Here is a 21,799-nt window from a genome sequence, read left to right on the forward strand (position 1 = left end):
CTAACTGAAGCTTAAAACTTATCTGAAAAATGTAATAATAAGGAATAGACTATGATGCTATAACAAAGAGATCCTAGAATATAGTGGTGTTAGGCAAAATCGTTTCCTTTTTCACCTAACACAGACTAGAAGGACAGCACCCAGAGCTGTCAGGGTATCTCTGCATGCTCAAGATGTGGCTTCAGTCTCTCTTCCAGCCAGCCAGCAAGAAGAAGAAAAAGGGCCAGAAGAGCACATGTTCATTCTTGGAAGTGGGGAGTGACATACCTTAACATCGACTCATATCCAGAACTTGATCACATGGCCGCACCAAGCTGAAAAAGAGGCTAGAAATTTAGTCTAGCTGGACAGCCATTTAAAAACTTGGGCATTCTATTATTAGGGAAGGGGCACAGGTATATTTTGGTTAATTAGTAATCCCTGATATAAACCTATATGTAGTTTCTGTAGAACATAGTTTTATAATAATGACCACCCAAATGCCACAAAATTGGTAAAACCATCTTTTCAAGTTCAGTGTGGCACAAAGCTCTATTGGAAATGTCTTTTGAAATTGGATTTTTAAAACATCAGTTAACTAGAACCAGTCTACTTGGAGCCTTCTCTTAACTGCATTCCCTCTATACATACACTCCCTCTCTTTTGCTCGTATTTTACCCACAAACACATATTCTGTGCATTGTTAGTTCATATATATAACAAAAGCCAATTATTTAAGGCTATGCCTATGCAAGGTGACAAAAATGCATTGGTAGTGTTGTTCTATCTATGTTCATCTTTATAAAATATAACCCTCAAAGTTCAGCAAAATCTCTAATGTTCAAAAAAAGGTGACACTTTTAGGATTTTGTACTTTCTGCTGTGACTTAAAAGTAGACATTTGAACATGTAAATGCCAACAAAAACAGTACTTTTAGAAGTATATGGTTTATTTTGATTCTGTGGAATTTGTGTTTAACCTAACTTCTTGTCCTATGAATATTTTTCCCTGTGTGCTTGTGAATAAATATCATATATTAAGATAATTATGAAAAGATGATAATGTCTTGAGGAAATATAAATTCCATATTTAAACTCAAAATACAATTGTTCCTTTGTTAGACACCAGTTCCTCAAGATTAAGTTTTTCATTGTACCATTAAATTATTCACCTCAAGCTTACTAGAGAAGGACTACAATTTTATACATAACACATTCTGAAAATATATATGAAGGCTCATCTAAATGCTGAACTTATTGGCTAAAAATATGATATGTTTTCTAAAAATTTTTTATATTTATGGGCTCAGTGAGTATCTCACTATAGCTTGGCATTCACCACTTTGGCTACTCCTATTGAGCTCCATCTTTGTGATAAGTGTGATGGGTTTATGAGACTCATGCTATTAGAATGAATGCTTTTTTCACTCATTTTTATAAAATAAGGACAAAACTCAGAAAAGCATTATAATATTTATATGAACAAACACTGCTGTACAGTGGTGGCAACAGTTCTAGGTATTTTCTCCATAAGTCTTTGCTGCAAGCAGTTTTACTGTTTGGCCGTACAACTCATTGACCATAAGGCAGTTTTGCTGTAAAGGGTGAAATAACTAATTGACAATTTGGTTTCAATGCTGTAAAAGATAAAATAACTGGTTGACATTTTGGTTTGACAGTTTGGTTTCGACTGGTTGACAGTTTGGTTTCACTTCTCCACTGATGCAGTGCTTTCATTTTTTTTTTTTTAATTTTTATTTTATATTGGAGTATACTTGATTTACAGTGTTATGTTTCAGGTGTACACCGATGTTATTTAGTTATATGTATATCTATTGTTTTTCAGATTCTTTTCCCATATAGGTTATTACAGAGTATTGAGTAGAGTTCCCTGTGCTATACAGTAGGTCCTTGTTGATTATCTATTTTATATATAGTAATGTGTCTATCCCACTCTCCTAACCTCCTTATTTTTTTATTTTATATAAATCTTAGGCCTCATAATGGTCTAAATAGCGACGAGTAGCTTGGTGGTCTTAAAATAGTGAATAAAACAACTGCATATATTGACTCGATAGAAAATAAAATGATAAGAAAACTTACTAGAGGTATGACATAAGAGAGTGAAAAGCCAGATTGCATACAATACTAGAAAATGAGAACATCACTTTGCAGATCCTTCAGTGAACACAGTCATCCCTGCCACACCTCAAACCAAAAGCTTACAAAGCTATAGCAAATATAAAGAAGCAGCTAGTAACTCACAACAGTCATCCAGAGCATTAATTGTCAATTCTTTGGCCAATTTAGATACAACAGCTTGCGCTCTAATGCTGTCTTTATCAGATTTATCATGCAATATTAGAAGTTGGAGGCAAAAGAAGAATCAAGCTCTTCCTATCCCCCATAAAGAAATGGTTACGTGATTCCTGATGAGTGTAAGTTTCTTGAAAATGGTGAAAATTTTTGCTATTTGATAATGGAGAACAGTATGGAGACAGAATTTTTGTATTTGGTACAGAATCTGGCTTAGATGATTTCGTAAAACATAAAGACTGGTCATGTGATGGAACATTTAAATGTAGTCTAGAGATTTACTACCAGTTATATAGGTTACATATATTGATAATAAATAGGAGCATCCCTCGATTGTTCATTTTATTTCCAGGGATATCTGTGGAGTCTTAGAGTTAGTAGAGTTAGTTTTTTTATGTTGTAGAGAACTTAGGTCCAACATGAGATTCTGAATCCTTAATGATTGACTTTGACAAAGGAAGTATCACCTTTTCTCAGATATACCATAATACAACTATAATCATGAATCTGTACACGTTTTAAATGTATTCAGATATTTTTTGTATTTTCATTTTGCACAGTAGAATCTTTAAAATATTTTATTACTAGTTTTTCATGTGTCATTGTGTCCTTTTTAACTTTCATTTTAAATTTTATTTTCATTGTTTGATCTTTTCCAGCAAAATTGCCTCATGGGCAATTAGCTGTGCTGCAAAACTGCTTGTGGCAAAGATTCTTATGGTGAAAATACTGCTGACTGTGGCAGCATATCCAAGACTGAAATTTTGTCTAGAAGTTTTATTGCCATTTATTAGCTGTTGTATAAAACGAAGTTAGGAGTATTATGTTGGAAAAATCACATGTGTGAAAGTTGATGATTACCTGTTTTGTGTTAAGTAGCCAGTGTGACCAGGGCCAGTTACTATCACAGTTAAAAACAACAACGATCAGTGTTCTGTTTTTCTTACTATAAAAATAGTAGGGCTTCCCTGGTGGCGCAGTGGTTGAGAGTCCGCCTGCCGACGCAGGGGACACGGGTTCGTGCCCTGGTCCGGGAAGATCCCACATGCCGCTGAGCGGCTGGGCCTGTGAGCCATGGCTGCTGGGCCTGCGCGTCCGGAGCCTGTGCTCCGCAACGGGAGAGGCCACAACAGTGAGAGGCCCGCGTACCACCAAAAAAAAAAAAAAAAAGTACATGCTTATTGAAAGAATACTGAAAATCAAGAAATCAAATATTGTTCTATTTTTTATTCTTTGAACTGTACTTGCAAAGAAGCACATTAATTTCTGTATCAGATTTTCTTCATATACTTAATTCTCCATAGTATTTTACTTAAACTACAGATGTTGACCCCTTGGAATATTCTAGATTATTTTCAGCTTGCTGGTGCCAATGATTACTGTAATTCATTTGAATTCTTTACATATTAATTATATTAAATCTTTATTCTGATTTGTCTTTCACCTGTTCTTTGTATATAATAGTTTTTTCAACTTAACAAAAGTTTAAAATATTTTAAGCTATCTGTATAAAATCTTCTGATCTTTTAATCTTTTTCCATTTATTTTTAATGCTCAAAAAGACTTCTATATACTGGCCTGATAAGTATTTTTTCTTGTTTTATGGCTTATTTCTAACTCTTAAAATACCTGGAATTTAATTTGGTTATAAGGCAAGTTCTTAATAACCCTTCTTCCCCTCAGAGTAATTAACTAGTTTGTCAAAGCCAATTTTTGAATAATACTTTTAAAATTTTATTTTATTTTAAAGGTATTCCAGATTTTTTCTGTATATTTGATCTCTTTACTAGATTACATATAAGCCCTATTACAATTACATCCCATAATAATGAAGGATTTAAAATGAGGTGGTGATCAAGAAAGGAATTTTGTACTCCTGTCTCTATATAGGGTTCTAGTTTTGCAATTTAGTTTAGCATGTGTTTGCCTACTGATTACTTTGTAAATTGTATGCACTATTCCAACAAAATAAGAATTTTTCTTTTTTTTTAAAATAAATGGACTAAAGTATTTATTAGTATTACTTTCTACTCTGAATCCAGGTGAAATACTAAATATGTTATGGAGTTGATCATAAATTTAAATATTTCCTTGTTATTGAGACTTCTGCTAAATAGTTGGAAGCAAAAACCTATGTTTCATTTAAATGTGTTATGTGCTTCCCCTGACCCCCCAGAGTACAGTTTTACATAATGTATCTTTAAAAATTCATTGCTGGTAGAATCTGACATTTGTCCTTTTTTTTCAAGGGAAAAATTTATACACAAATGAATACGTGGCCATTAAACTGGTAAGTTCATGTTTCTTATTTTTCTTTAATTATTTTCTTCTTATTTCTTTAATGATTAAGTTGCATTTTCACTACTTTTTTTTCATATCATTTTAACTTGAGTGTTTATTGGGAAAGTGGTAAGTGTAACTGATCTTTTGTTATTAAGCTCCTAGCATCATCATGCCCCTCAAGTGTATGATAATGTATACATAAGATATCTGTGTCTTTGTGTGTTACAAAAACTTAATCCCTTTACTTCGGCAGCATTATAGAGCTGAATTTTAAAAATTCTGAATTTAAGGAAGCTGGTATATTGGCATTTTTAATTAGATAAATATTAGAATGTAAGATTTTTCTTCCTGATTCAAGCATTTGGACAAAGGTGTCCTTAGTATTCAGGATTACATTATTTGAAAATGTATTTGAGGTACCTTCCAACATCTCTTTTTCTGTTGATGTTTTTATATTTGGTAAAACTTGGCTATTGCTTGACCTTCAAGGATTCAGAAATTCTTGATGTGGGTGGATAGCCAGGCAAGCAAACTCCCCTGGGACTGTTTTGAAGTCCCAAATGTGCCTGGTATGACAGCTATAAGGCAGCTTTTTTAAAAAATAGTTGGGATCTGGGAATTACATAAGATATAACTTTCTGCGGGCACATCTGGTTTGCCAGCCATGTTTCCTTGAGGTTGAGCATGGCTTGGTTTTCCCAGCCTGCCTGCCAGTCTCAATCTCGTCCCTGCCAATATAACCACTGTTATTAAGGTAATGTGACTTTAATATAGAAGGAGAGACTATTTGAGGAAGAGACAAGTGGGAGAAATAAAAAAATTAAAAAAAAAAACTTTGGGGATGAGTTAGAAAACTGTGCTACTTAATTTTAAGTATCCTGTGAGTGTAAACCAAGTTTCACTGCAACAAATGCTGTTTACTTTTACTGGGAAATACAAATGCACAGAAGGGTTGTAGTGCCACCAGGAGAGACTGGCTGGCTGACATGTGAGTTGGGACTGGCATTTACCTGGCATGAGTTCACCTAGGTTTAAGTTCTGGTCCTTGACTTTATGACAGAAAATCTGGTTCAAGGTTGTCTCATTAAGATTGTCACTGTTAATCAGAAGTGGATTCACAGTATTAATCAATTCATGCAATCAGTCAAGCTCTCAGAGGTATAAATATTTAGGAAGAGTTAATTTCTAACTTACAGTGAGGTATTTTACTAATATGGGTCCAGAATGCCCAAATCAGTATAAATAATATGTTTTCTTTCTGTAGGCTGGTATACATAGAATGCTAAATTAAAATTACAATGTTCCCTCATGAGTGTGAAATCAGGATGAGGGGAGTTAGTTTGTGTGAATCACAATAGGGAGGCCCAGAATGCAGGGAATGAGCACTGCTGACTTTTTCTTTGGATTTCTTTCTTCTCCCATGTTCTAGGCCAGTGGTCTGGAATCTAGATGTTGTATGGTATTGGGAGTTGGGGTGGCACACAAAGTTGGAAGTCTGGCAACACCCATATTCTGTGTTATTGATGGCCTGTACTGAGTAGCTTCAGATATATATCAGATATTTAACTGATGTTAGGGCAAATAAACCGTGTATCAAAATAGGAGCCCCTCTAGGCTGACCTTTACTTGTCCATTTCAGTCATTAACTGGTGACACTTAGGTCCTGTTATTTTCAGATTTGGAACTTGTTTACCCTGTGGACATCTTTGATGCCTTAGTAAACATGTATTATGTCATCTTTTAGCCTTCTTATGTATACACACATAAGTCACTTCTTTTAGTTTACCTTCATGCCGTATCACTATCCCCTTATTTTTCTTCCTTTTTTTGCGGGTGGACATTCTTTCTCTGCTCTGATTTATCCCTTTTTAAAGTACAGTGATCAGGACTACATATAATAATTGTGGTTATTCAGTATTCTTTGGGAGAACTGGGAATATTTTTGGATCTCTGTGGTATTTTGATGTTGAAGTATGGTATAGAGTCATGCTTTCCTCAGATTCATCCAAAAAATATATTGGCAGGGCAGAAGATTTTTCACATAAACTCTTTGACCATGGTTTGGTACTTAGTTTACTAATTATTTGTGTGTGTGTGTGTGTGTGTGTGTGTGTGTGTGTATGTATGTATTATATATGTATAGAGTATCCTTATATATATTTTTGTATCTTACATTTGTATCTATTGTCTATTTATAGAAGATAATATAATTTTGTTCAGAACCTGCCTAAAAAGTAACCACTTGAAAATGTTATGTCTGTATGCCTTAAGTGCTATCTTATTTTTGTACGTTGGTACAAATAAAGGCATTATTTGTTGACATTGGTGTTCAGAGAGCAAACTTCAGTGACCACTTTTAGCTCTGTTATCTCCTATAAAGGTTTTCACATTTATTTAATGTTACCCTAGTTCATATTGATAGTTTGTTTCAAGGTAATTTGTAAAATTTGACCTTAGCCACCACCCTCATATCTTGTTGTTTGTAGTTATATAGTAACCCGTCGTTCATGAATAATGAAAAATTCATCCTGTGGTGAGGTGACTTTTGTTATATGGTGGCATAATAAAATTTTACTGCTAGTAAAGTATTGGAATCAAGTTGAACTGACTCAACTTAGTTAGATCTGGGTTTCTGTTTTTACCGAGGGAATATTAGTGATTGAATAAGTTATGTATTTAATTTTACTTGTGACTGCCTGAGTGGGCATCTCTTATTATATCTTATGGTTATATACTTTTATATAGTTAACTGAAGAATTCCACTTTGTGGAAGGAGCTATTTTAAGTCATATATATGTATATATAAACAAAATGAAAAAGAATATTCTATCCCCCTATCGTAGATGAGAGAACTGAAAAGTACAAAAAGATTAAGTAACTTGCCAAAGTCTGTACAACAGCTAGTAAGTAGTGAATTTAGGATTCAGACCCAATACAATTTAGTTTCAGTGCGTATGCTTTTAACTAGAGTTGTACCCTACCATTCTGCCTCGCAAGAACTAAGCTGTTTGTTTTCTCTTATAATAATCTTTATGATTATAATTGTTCCACTGGGATTTTACAGGTTCTTTATCCGAAGTCTTTGTCATTGGTTCTTTCATTATGATATATCTTAGTATAAATATTTTAATTATTCTGTTTGGGATTCACATTCCTCTTGAACCTCTGGTTTACCTTTCAACAGTTCTTGCATTTATTTCTTCAGTTATTGCCTCAGCTCACTTTTCTCTCGAGACACTTATCAAATGCATATTAGACCTTCTCATTATATTGTCCAGATCTCTAATCTTTTTCCTATATTTTCTATTTTTCTTCCTTCATAATGTATTTTGTATACTTTATATAGATGCAGTCTACAAAATTTTCTCATTCTTTAGACATTTGTCCATCTCCCAGTTTCCAAATTGTCTTTTCTGTTGTGTTAATGTGCTGGTAGATTAGTTTTAAATTTTGTTATTGTAGTTTTTTTGTACTTCTTGAAGTTTTGTTGGTTTTATTTTGGTTTTAATTTGGTTTAAATTTTGTTAGCTTGCTGTACTTTCCTGTTGAATCTTGTTCAATTTTCCTGTGTTATTACTCTGTTATAGTTTGGTTTCCTGCAAATATTTTCACACATTTATTATTTCTTATATGTTAAATCTATTTCGCTTCTGTTTACATTCTCTGTGTGTGTGTGTGCGTGTGTGTAAAAATCTCAAAAACATTATGTTGAATGAAAAAAGCCAGACACATACATATAAAACATATATTGTATAATGTCATTTGTATGAAATCCAACAACGGACAAAACAAATCCAAAGGTGATAGAAGTCCAAAAGTGATTATCTCTGACAGAAGGGTAATGGAAATGCTCTAAACTTTAGAGGCTAAGGGTTTTTTGAGATGGTGGTTGCAGGGGTATATACAGTTTACAAAGCTCATGGGCCTAATACTTAGGAACTGTGTGTTTTATTGTAAGCTGTACTCCAGCTAAAAATTTTAAAAATATATATTGTTGCTACTCTCAGAATTTTCCTGTCTCCGTCTTTGTTCTTTCTTACTTTTCTATAATTTCTTACTTTTCTTTACATTAGAAATATATAGTTTAGAGGTGAATTCCTGGGAACAGGAGAAATAGAATCAGGGCTACCATTCTAGACATGAATGTTCACAGTATACTCTTCTTCAGGGTCAAAGAGTCAAACACAGATTTCCCTAATGCTTGATCTAATAGCCACTTAACCTTGTATACATTTATGGCATTAATTTATTTTACACTGTGCTTAAAGTTGACTATCTGGATTTAACCTTAGGGAGACAAAGATGACTAATAGAGTATTACATTATATAAGAGTTGAGAGTCCCTCCCATCAGGAAACCTGCACAAGCCTCTTAGATAGCCTCATCCACCAGAGGACAGACAGCAGAAGCAAGAAGAACTACAATGCTGCAGCCTGTGAATGAAAAACCACATTCACAGAAAGATAGACAAGATGAAAAGGCAGAGGGCTATGTACCAGATGAAGGAACAAGATAAAACCCCAGAAAAACAACTAAATGAAGTGGAGATAGGCAACCAACCTTCCAGAAAAAGAATTCAGAATAATGATAGTGAAGATGATCCAGGACCTCAGAAAAAGAATGGAGGCAAAGATCGAGAAGACGCAAGAAATGTTTAACGAAGACCTAGAAGAATTAAAGAAAAACAAACAGAGATGAACAATACAGTAACTGAAATGAAAACTACAGTAGGAAGGACTCAATAGCAGAATACCTGAGACAGAAGAATGGATAAGTGACCTGGAAGACAGAATGGTGGAATTCACTGCTTCAGAACAGAATAAAGAAAAAAGAAGGAAAAGAAATGAAGACAGCCTAAGAGACCCCTGGGACAACATTAAACGCAACAACATTCGCATTATAGGAGTCCCAGGAGGAGAAGAGAGAAAGGACCCGAGAAAATATTTGAAGAGATTATAGTCGAAAACTTCCCTAACATGGGAAAGGAAATAGCCCCCCAAGTCCAGGAAGTGCAGAGTCCCATACAGGATAAACCCAAGGAGAAACACGCCGAGATACATAGTAATCAAATTGGCAAAAATTAAAGACAAAGAAAAATTATTGAAAGCAGCAAGGGAAAAACAACAAATAACATACAAGGGAACTCTCATAGGGTTAACAGCTGATTTCTCAGCAGAAACTGTACAAGCCAGAAGGGAGTGGCATGATATACTTAAAGTGATGAAAGGGAAGAACCTACAACCAAGACTACCTGGCAAGGATCTCATTCAGATTTGATGGAGAAATCAAAATCTCTACAGACAAGCAAAAGCTAAAAGAATTCAGCACCACCAAATCAGCTCTGCAACAAATGCTAAAGGAACTTCCCTAACTGGGAAACACAAGAGAAGAAAAGGACCTACAAAAACAAAACCAAAACAATTAAGAAAATGGTCATAGGAACATACATAACAATAATTACCTTAAATGTGAATGGTTTAAATGCTCCAACCAAAAGAAACAGGTTTGCTGAATGGATACAAAACCAAGACCCATATATATGCTGTCTACAAGAGACCAACTTCAGACCTAGGTACACATACAGACTGAAAGTGAGGGTATGGAAAAAGATATTCCATGCAAATGGGAATCAAAAGAAAGCTGGAGTAGCAATACTCATATCAGATAAAATAGACTTTAAAATAAAGAATGTTACAAGAGACAAGGAAGGACACTTCATAATGATCAAGGGATCAATCCAGAAGAAGATATAACAATTAGAAACATATATGCACCCAACATAGGAGCACCTCAATACATAAGGCAACTGCTAACAGCTGTAAAAGAGGAAATTGACAGTAACACAATAATAGTGGGGGTCTTTAACACCTCACTTACACCAATGGACAGATCATCGAAAATGAAAATAAATAAGGAAACAGAAACTTTAAATGATACAATAGACCAGATAGATCTAATTGATATTTATAGGATATTCCATCCAAAAACAGCAGATTATACTTTCTTCTCAAGTGCTCACGGAACATTCTCCAGGATCACATCTTGGGTCACAAATCAAGCCTCTCTAAATTTAATAAAATTGAAATCATATCAAGCATCTTTTCTGACCACAATGCTATGAGTTTAGAAATGAATTACAGGGGAAAAAACATAAAAAAACACAAACACATGGAGCCTAAACACTACATTACTAAATAACCAAGAGATCACTGAAGAAAGCAAAGAGGAAATCAAACAATACCTAGAGACAAATGACAATGAAAACACGGCAATCCAAAATCTATGGGATGCAACAAAAGCAGTTCTAAGAGGGACGTTTATAGGTATACAAGCCTATCTCAAGAAACAAGAAAAATCTCAAATAATCTAACCTTACACCTAACGGAACTAGAGAAAGAAGAACAAACAAAACACAAAGTTAGCAGAAGGAAAGAAATCATAAAGATCAGAGCAGAAATAAATGAAATAGAAACAAAGAAAACAATAGCAAAGATCAATAAAATTAAAAGCTGGTTCTTTGAGAAGATAAACAATTAGCCAGACTCATCAAGAAAAAGAGGGAGAGGACTCAAATCAATAAAATTAGAAATGAAAAAGGAGAAGTGACAACAGACACCACAGCAACACAAAGCATCCTAAGATACTACCACAAGGAACTCTATGCCAATAAAATGGGCAACCTGGAAGAAATGGACAAATTCTTAGAAAGGTATAACCTTCCAAGACTGAACCAGGAAGAAATAGAAAATATGAACAGACCAATCACAAGTAATGAAATTGAAACTGTGATTAAAAATCTTCCAACAAACAAAAGTCCAGGAACAGATGGCTTCACAGGTGAATTCTATCAAACATTTAGAGAAGAGCTAACACCCATCCTTCTCAAGCTCTTCCAAAAAATTGTGGAGGAAGGAACACTCCCAAACTCATTCTATGAGGCCACCATCACCCTGATACCAAAACCAGACAAAGATAGTACAAAAAAAGAAAATTGCAGACCAATATCACTGATGAATATAGATGCAAAAATCCTCAACAAAATACTAGCAAACAGAATCCAACAGCACATTAAAAGGATCACACACCATGATCAAGTGGGATTTATCCCAGGCATGCAAGGATTCTTCAATATATGCAAATCAATCAATGTGTTACACCATATTAACAAATAGAAGAATAAAAACCACATGATCATCTCAATAGATGCAGAAAAAGCTTTTGACAAAATTCAACACCCACTTATGATAACAACTCTCCAGAAAGTGGGCATAGAGGGAACCTACCTGAAAATAATAAAGGCCTTATATGACAGACCCACAGTAAACATCATTCTCAGTGGTGAAGAACTGAAAGCATTTCCTCTAAGATCAGGAGCAAGAAAAGGATGTCCACTCTCACCGCTATTATTCAACATAGTTTTGGAAGTCCTAGCCTCGGCAGTCAGAGAAGAAAAAGAAATAAAAGGAATACAAATTGGAAAAGAAGAAGTAAAACTGTCACTGTTTGCAGATGACATGATACTATACATAGAGAATCCTAAACATACCACCAGAAAACTACTACAGCTAATCAATGAATTTGTTAAAGTTGCAGGATACAAAATTAATGCACAGAAATCTCTTGCATTCCTATACACTAATGATGAAAAATCTGAAAAAGAAATTAAGGAAACACTCCCATTTACCATTGCAACAAAAAGAATAAAATACCTAGGAATAAACCTACCTAGGGAGACAAAAGACCTGTATGCAGAAAACTATAACACACTGATGAAAGAAATTAAAGATGATACCAACAGGTGGAGAGATACACCATGTTCTTGAATTGGAAGAATCAATATTGTGAAAATGACTATACTACCCAAAGCAATCTACAGATTAAGTGCAATCCCTATCAAATTACCAGTGGAATTTTTTACAGAACTAGAACAAAAAATCTTAAAATTTGTATGGAGACACAAAAGACCCCGAATAGCCAAAGCAGTCTTTTTGTGTGTGTGTGTGGTACATGGGCCCCTCACTGTTGTGGCTTCTTCCGTTGCAGAGCACAGGCTCTGGACATGCAGGTTCAGTGGCCATGGCTCACGGGCCCAGCTGCTCCGTGGCATGTGGGATCTTCCCAGACCGGGGCACGAACCCGTGTCCCCTGCATTGGCAGGTGGACTCTCAACCACTGCACCACCAGGGAAGCCCCAAAGCAGTCTTGAGGGAAAAAAACGGAGCTGGAGACTCCCTGACTTCAGACTATACTACAAAGCTACAGTAATCAACACAATATGGTACTGGCAGAAGAACAGAAACATAGATCAATGGAACAGATAGAAAGTCCAGAGGTACACCCACGCACCTATGGTCAACTCATCTATGACAAAGGAGGCAAGGATATACAATGGAGAAAAGGCAATCTCTTCAATAAGTGGTGCTGGGAAAACTGGACAACTACATGTAAAAGAATGAAATTAGAACACCCCCTAACACCATACACAAAAATAAACTCATAATGGATTTGAGACCTAAATGTAAGACCAGACACTATAAAATTCTTAGAGGAAAACAAAGGAAGAACACTCTTTGACATAGATCACAGCAAGATCTTTTTTATTTTTTGATCCACCTCCTAGCGTAATGGAAATAAAAACAAAAATAAACAAATGGGACCTAATGAAACTTAAAAGCTTTTGCACAGCAAAAGAAACCATAAACAAGACGAAAAGACAACCCTCAGAATGGGAGAAAATATTTGCAAATGAATCAATGGACAAAGGATTAAACTCCAAAATATATAAACAGCTCATGCACGCATATTAAAAAAACAACCCAATCCAAAAATGGGCAGAAGACCTAAGTAGACATTTCTCCAAGAAGACATACAGATGGCCAAGTAACACATGAAAAGCTGCTCAGCATCACTAATTATTAGAGAAATGCAAATCAAAACTACAGTGAGGTATCACCTCTCACCAGTTAGAATGGGCTTCATCAGAAAATCTACAAACAGCAAATACTGGAGAGGGTGTGTAGAAAAGAGAACCCTCTTGCACTGTTGGTGGCAATGTAAATTGATACAGCCACTATGGAGAACAGTATGGAGGTTCTTCAAACAATAAAAATAGAATTGCCATATGATCCAGCAATCCCAATACTGGGCATATACCCTGAGAAAACCATAATTCAAAAAGAGTCATGAGGGCTTCCCTGGTGGCACAGTGGTTGAGAGTCTGCCTGCTGATGCAGGGGACACGGGCTTGTGCCCTGGTCCAGGAAGATCCCACATGCCATGGAGTGGCTAGGTCCGTGAGCCATGGCTGCTGAGCCTGCATGTCTGGAGTGTGTGCTCCACAGTGAGAGAGGCCACATCAGTGAGAGGCCCGCGTACTGCAAAAAAAAAAAAAAAAAAAAAAAAAAAAGAGTCATGTACCAAAATGTTCATTGCAGCTCTATTTACCAGGACATGTAAGCAACCTAAGCGTCCATCAACAGATGAATGCATAAAGAAGATGTGGCACATATGTACAATGGAATATTAGCCATAAAAAGGAACGAAACCAAGTTATTTGTAGTGAGGTGGATGGTTCTAGAGACTGTTATATAGAGTGAAGTAAGTCAGAAAGAGAAAAACAAATACCGTATGCTAACACATATATATGGAATCTTAAAAAAAAAAAAGAAAAAATGGTCAGAAGAACCTAGGGGCAAGATGGGAATAAAGATGCAGACCTACTAGAGAATGGACTTGAGGATATGGGGAGGGGGAAGGGTAAGCTGGGACAAAGTGAGAGAGTGGCATGGATATATATACACTACCAAACGTAAAATGGATAGCTAGTGGGAAGCAGCTGCATAGCACAGGGAGATCAGCTTGGTGCTTTTTGGCCCCCTAGAGGGGTGGGATGGAGGGAGATGCAAGAGTGAAGAGATATGGGGACATATGTATATGTATAACTGATTCACTTTGTTATAAAGCAGAAACTGACACACCATTGTAAAGCAATTATACCCTAATAAAGATGTTGAAAAAAAAAGGCACATGCACCCCAATGTTCATTGCAGCACTATTTACAATAGCCAGGTCATGGAAGCAACCTAAATGCCCATTGACAGACGAATGGATAAAGAAGATGTGGTACATATATACAATGGAATATTACTCAGCCATAAAAAGGAATGAAATTGGGTCATTTGTTGAGACGTGGATGGATCTAGAGACTGTCATACAGAGTGAAGTAAGTCAGAAAGAGAAAAACAAATATCGTATATTAACGCATATATGTGGAACCTAGAAAAATGGTACAGATGAACTGGTTTTCAGGGCAGAAATAGAGACACATATGTAGAGAGAAAACGTATGGACACCAAGGGGGGAAAGTAGCGGGGGCAGTGGGGGTGGGGGTGTGATGAATTGGGAGATTGGGATTGATATATATACACTGATGTATATAAAATGGATGACTAATGAGAACCTGCTGTATAAAAAAAAAGTGATCAAATGTATTTTATAGGAAAGGAGCAAAAATAGACCATATTTATTGTCTAAAAATATATATATATGTATTTGATCTTTAACAACAAAATCAACAGAAATTAAAAATTCAGCTTTGACCTTACTCAAACCTAGATCCCTGTCCTGAGTTAACTACTGGTTTATTATGTAGCTTTTTTTTTTTTTTTGCGGTACGTGCAGGCCTCTGACTGTTGTGGCCTCTCCCGTTGCGGAGCACAGGCTCCGGATGCGCAGGCTCAGCGGCCATGGCTCACGGGCCCGGCTGCTCCGCGGCATGTGGGGTCCTCCCAGACCGGGGCACGAACCTGTGTCCCCTGCATCTGCAGGCGGACTCTCAACCACTGCGCCACCAGGGAAGCCCTATTATGTGGCTTTTAAAGACCTTTTCTAATGCATTCATATGCTTCTGAATGTTTGAAATATTAAATATTATTTTGCTTTATTGAGGTGGGTCTTTTCATATGTATGGATACTATATGTATTTCTGGAAATTGTTGAACACAGTTTTACTCTGTCTCAGATTGTATTTTAATCAAGGCAGAAAGTTGAAATATTATAAGGAACAATGCTTGGAATACAAAAAAAAAAAAAAAAAAAAGAGTTGACACCAAGATTTATAAATTTGGAATTGGGGCCTAGTGTAATTTTAATAACTTAAATATTTTTTGTTGTTGCTTCTTTTTTTTTTTTTTAATTAGGAGCCCATGAAATCCAGAGCACCACAGCTACATTTGGAATATAGATTCTACAAGCAGTTAGGATCTGGAGGTAAAGTCTTATATTACTTTTTAAATTTATAATAGAACGGATTGTCATGATAATAACTCTGTAGTTTCAAAGAATAGTCTGTTAAATTTAGTTAATATTAATCACTTCTTAAGGTAAAGCTTAGTAGATATTTTCTTACTAGAGTCTTCCCTTTTTATTCTAAATATGACATTTTTGGAACTTTTTGTGTTGGTACTAATTTAAATAGAGAACATTGTCAAAACTTTAATTTGAGAATATAAGGTGCATACAGTTTCCAGGTGCTTAGCTTTTTGGTGGTATTATAGTTATTGAAATGACTTATGACATGGTAGTAGGCTGAAATATGGCTGCATAAAAAATATCCATATCACAATCCCTGGAATCTGTAAATGTTACTTTATAGTAAAGACTTCACAGGTATTATTAACTTAAGGATCTTGAGATCAGGAAGTTAATCTGGGTTATCTGGGTGGCCCCTAAATGCAGTCACAAATGTTCTTGTAAAAGAGAGTCAGAGGAGCCATTTACGTACACAGAAGAGGAGAAGGCAAAGTGGCTACAGAGGCCAAGATTGGAGTGATATAGACATAAGCCAAGGAATGCTGGCAGCAATGAAAACCTGATACAGGACTGTCCTATAGAACCTCCTTGATTCAGCCTGTTGAAACTGATTTCAAATGTTTGGTCTCGGGCTTCCCTGGTGGCACAGTGGTTGAGAGTCCACCTGCCGATGCAGGGGACGCGGGTTCGTGCCCCGGTCCGGGAAGATCCCACGTGCCGCGGAGCGGCTGGGCCCGTGAGCCATGGCCGCTGAGTCTGCGCGTCCGGAGCCTGTGCTCCGCAACAGAAGAGGCAAAAATGTTTTACCTCCAGAACTGTGAGAAAATAAATTTTTGTTATTTTAAGCCACAGGTGTGTAGTAATTACAGTGGCTGTAGGAAATTAATACAGGTATATTTTTACATAAACTCTAAATCTAAGTGAGAATGGATATTTTGTGCCATTGGAAAAAACTAATGAGAAAATTTCCCATTTTACGTTGTATTTACTTTATGTTAACGTTTCTCTCAACACTTTTTCTGTTCACTACTATTCTAACTAATGATTTTATACATACACTTTCTTATCAAGTAGGGATATTTTGTTTCCCCAGATTTAATAAAATGGAATTTTTTCATGTGTTTTTTTTGTAAGGACATGTTTACATTCTACTTGGTAGAGTTGTACATTTTTTAATACAATATCAATTTTGCATTCTTTTTTTTTTCTAAGAGCATACTTTCCGAATGAGTAGTCATTGTGGGGACAATAAGATGACATTTTGTAGTAATGTTTTTATCATTATAAACGTTCTATAGTGCATGTTTAATTCTGATACAGACAGGCCTCCAGGACTTATCAAAATTATCACTGATATCTGAGATGTAAATGATAAGGGGACACAATTAATTATATGTGAAACCATACATATTAGGACTGGCAAGTGACAGAAAGCCCTAAGAAGCTAAGTGGGAAAAAAAAAAAAAGGAGTTTATTGACTTATGTACTGTAAATTCAGGGAACGGACTTATCTATAAGACATTGCAGTACTGTCATCAGGGACATTCTTGAGTTTGTCTTTATGCTGTGCCTTTTTGTGTGTGTGTAAGCTTTTTTCTCTGATTGGCCCTTCTTATGAGATGAGATGGCAAAGGTGCTTACCAACAGCCCAGCTTAGCAATTTTAAAAGTATCTGTTACCTAAAAATTTCAACAAAAGTTCTAGGACTGAATCTTAACTGTTTTATTTTGTGTCTAATGATTTAATCACTGAATTTGATTGCTCAGACTTACTCATCTCAGGCACTACCTGTGAAGTTCAGGGACTGAGAATGGGGAGAGGTGTTGTCTAATGGGAAATTGAGGTGTTACTAGAAGAAGGAAGATTGGATGCTGGGGAGATGAAAATAAGCGATCTATCTACTTAAGTAGTAAAACTATCATTTGGAAAAATAGGATTGAATAATTGGATAAGAATGAATAAATAAGTTAATTTGGTGTTTAGGGACTCATTGAATTGAATACCATGGTATACTTACTTTTATTATTCTTTACTTTTTTTAACTTTAAAATTTATGTTAGGGATAGTAATAATAAAGTGGAACATACATCTGTTAGCACTTGAATGCCAAAGGGCTGTTGTGCCCCACGACTCCAGGGACTGCCATTTAGTCTGCATATATAAGGGTGCTCCCCTGTACTCCAGGGCATAGCACTTACATAAATTGAAATATGAGTGTTATTTCTTTTTTTTTTTTTTTTTGTGGGAACCCATTTATTAAACGTATGCAGTTTATAATGCTATCATTTGGGGGAGTGTTATTTCTTGAAGGTGTGTGTTATGGTGGGTCTGAAACTCTGACAGGTGTGTGTAGTTTTGAGTGTTTTATGTGAATCACGTGAATTTTAGTTACTTAGTGTTTTTTTCAATCATGAATTTTAAAAACATTTTTTGAGTACTCGTGAGCTTTATAGAAAAACAAGAATGTTTAATTGTTTTGAGGAGAGACTGATGACTTAAAAATGATTTGATTTTGGAATTGCTACTTGAAAGGATTGTATTTTCAGACTGCTCTTAATCATAAGTGGGGCATTCATAGTAATTTAATCTATAATTCTTTTATGATATTGTAAGTTTCATTTAAGTACCAACTTGCTTGTTAGTGTTCTCTTTAAAAATAGGTATACTGGGCTTCCCTGGTGGCGCAGTGGTTAAGAATCCTCCTGCCAGTGCAGGGGACATGGGTTTGAGCCCTGGTCCGGGAAGATGCCACATGCTGTGGAGCAACTAAGCCCGTGTGCCACAACTACTGAGCCTGTGCTCTAGAGCCCGTGCTCTCCAACAAGAGAAGCCACCGCAATGAGAAACCCGCACAGCGCAACAAAGAGTAGCCCCCGCTCTCCGCAACTGAAGAAAGCCTACACACAGCAACGAAGACCCAATGCAGCCAAAAATAAATAAAATAAATAAATTTTTAAAAGTAGATATATTTAATCAATATTCAGAATATATAAAGAAGTCTTAAAACTTAACAACAAAAATACAAACAATCCAACTTTAAAGTGGGCACAGAACTTGAATAGACATTTTTCTAAAGAAGATAGATATACAAATGGCCAATAAGCACATGAAAAGATGCTGAATATCACTAATCATTAGGAAAATGTAAGTCAAAACCATAAAGACATACCACCTCACACCCATTAGGGTGGCTGTTATTAACTAAATAAAGGAAAAGCAAGCCAAAAACCAGTAGACAACTAGTGTTGGTGTGAATGTGGAGAAATTGGAATCTTTGTGCATTACTGGTGGGAATGTGAATTGCTGCAGCTGCTGTGGAAAACAGTATGACTGTTCCTCAAAAAATTAAACATAGAATTACCATTTGATGCAGCAATTCCACTTCTAATTATATGTATAAAAGAACTGAAAGCAGGGACTTAAACAGATAGTTGTACACCCATGTTCATAGCAGTGTGACTTGCAATAGCCAAAAGGTGGAAACAACTTTGAATGGATATACAAAGTGTTGTTATATACATAGAAGGGAATATTATTCAGCCCTAAAAAGGAAGGAAATTCTGACACGTGCTACAATATAGAGGAACCTTGCTAAATGAAATAAGCTAGTCACAAAAGGACAAATACTGTGTGATTCCACTTTTTGAGATACCCAGAGTAGTCAGATTCATAGAGACGGAATGCAGAATGGTGGTTGCCAGGGGCTGAGAGGAGAGGGGAGTGGGAAAATATTGTTTAATGGGTATAGAGTTTCAGTCTGGGGTGATGAAAAAGTTCTGGAGGCGGATAGTGGTGGTGGTTGCACAACAATATGACTATACCTGATGCTACTGAACTGTACATTTAAAAATGGTTAAAATGATAAATTTTCTATTATGTATATTTTGCCACAGCAAAAACAAATTAAAACAGATTTATTTAGAATTATTTACTGAGATATCTGTGAAATACAGTTTATCTAGTTCTACTCTCTAGGTTTTGATTCTCCTGTAAGTCTTTCTCCTTATCTAACCTCCCTGGCAGTATCCCACTTTTCTCTCCTATTTGTTCACTGAATCTGTTATATATATACAGTAGGACTGTACAGCTTTACTGCAGTGTGCGTATGAGGGTTGACTCTTTGTATTATTTATAGCTTTCCATAGGATTAGAATATTGTTTTATACCATTATCACTTTCTCTGAAAGCAAAAATTTAATGTTTCAAATGGTCTTGTTTTATAATATTCATTCAGCATTTATTGAGTAAAATGAAGATCTAGATTTGGGAGTCATCAACACATAGGTTGTTTTTAAAGCTTAAGGGAATGGATGAGGTCTCCCATAGGAGAGTGTAGAGAGTGTCAAGAGAAGAGGAACACAGGCAAAACCATGATGACCACTGCATTGGGTAGGAGTAAATTTGACTGTCAGTATCAAAAATCATGACAGCAGTAGCTTAAACAAGTAAAGCAATGTTATGTGAGGAAAAATAAACAAGGAGTCCTGAAGTAGACAATTGTAGGATTGATATGGCTACACAGAAGTAAGGAATCAGGCTCACTCTAGATTCTTCCTTCTGTTTTTAGTATGTGGCTTTCATTTTTATGATTTTGGATTTTTTTGTAACAGGAGGGAGGAAGGAAAGGATGAAATTACCATCTATATAAGGATAATTTCCAATTCTTTATCCTGACCTTCATTCTTAAAATTTAGTCATTCATGTATGTCCTTACTAGAATCAGAAATTCTATATACCCAGAATTTCTCTCCCTATCTTCTTTCCCCTTACTTTTCCAATGATTTCTCTCTCTTCCAAAAGACCTGTTTATTTTTCTGGATTATCTTGTTCCATTAGTGGCTCACCCATTCAAGCTGAAAGTGTTAGTCACCTTTAATTTTGACTTTTGGGGATAATCATCAAAAAGGTCCGTCAGTTATGTCTCTCAAGAGATCTCTTGACTTCATTCTCTTCTCCCAGTCTTCATTGTCACCTTTGTTTTGAATTGGGCTTCTTTTTGTGCATCTCACTTTCTTCTTCCCTCCATTCCTCTTAGAGACTTGTCATTTAGTATAAAGTCCACATTTCTTTCTCTTTCTACTCGACCCACTTTTTAGTTGCACTAAACTTAGTGTTCTCTGAATAGGTATTATTTTCATATATCAGAATTCTTCTTTATGGAATGTCTTTCTCACTGAATTTCTTCTTTCTTCAGTCCCCAGCTAAAGTGTCTCCTCTTTTGCAGTGCATTTTCTGGTATCTGTTTCATTCCAGAAAAAGCTTCCTCTTTGACCTGAAGTTCTTTTGAATACATCTTCATTTTTCTTTCATCATACCATATTGTACTTATATTTGCTTATGTCTCTCCCCTCCATTAAAATTTGAACTCTTTGAGGGCAGTGAGAATCATTTTTTTATCCTTGAAACTGAGCAGAATGATTGACAATTGTAGCCCTTGGTAAATGGTTGAAATGGTAAATTCTTTAATGAGAATAATAGGCTGTTTTCTATCATCAGATATGAAGTTGCAGTACATAATCTCCAATATTTCCTATAGCTTTTCAGCTTTTGTGATCATATGTTTAAAATTTGATATATTAATATTATGTAAAATCATATTATTACACTTTGAGCTTATTCCACTTTTGACAAATAGACATAACCATGTAATTTCAAAAACTTATTTTAATTAATATCACTTGTATCACCCTATGATTAGGTAAATTTAATTTTAGAGATCCAGAAATAGAAGGAAAAAAAGTCATTGAGTAATTTTTAAATGATCAGAAACGATAAACCAAGGACATATGCAGGTAGTTATTTAATTAACTGACTGTACAATTCAGCTGCCTAAAAATAATCACTTTCTAGAGAAGCATAGGTTTTAATTATTAGAATTAATTCAGTTTTTTTTAATTTACTTGGAAAAAAG

At 35.5% G+C, this 21,799-nt stretch overlaps 1 protein-coding gene across 13 annotated transcripts in view; it reads left to right on the forward strand.

Annotated features, from left to right (window-relative positions):
* Positions 1–21,799, forward strand: part of CSNK1G3 (casein kinase 1 gamma 3) — a 127,395-nt gene that overhangs the window by 40,296 nt on the left and 65,300 nt on the right. For 11 of the 13 annotated variants that reach the window (XM_059063503.2, XM_059063504.2, XM_059063508.2 and 8 more), the window contains exons 3-4: positions 4,545–4,585; positions 15,777–15,846. In XM_059063503.2, the coding sequence (XP_058919486.1) occupies positions 4,545–4,585; positions 15,777–15,846 (111 nt within the window). Of the gene's footprint in view, positions 1–4,544; positions 4,586–14,648; positions 14,801–15,776; positions 15,847–21,799 lie in introns of those variants that run through there. The other 2 variants (XM_067031500.1, XM_067031497.1) reach the window with 2 other exon arrangements.

Source organism: Kogia breviceps, chromosome 4, assembly GCF_026419965.1.
Source record: "Kogia breviceps isolate mKogBre1 chromosome 4, mKogBre1 haplotype 1, whole genome shotgun sequence".
NCBI classification, from domain to species: Eukaryota; Metazoa; Chordata; class Mammalia; order Artiodactyla; family Physeteridae; genus Kogia; species Kogia breviceps.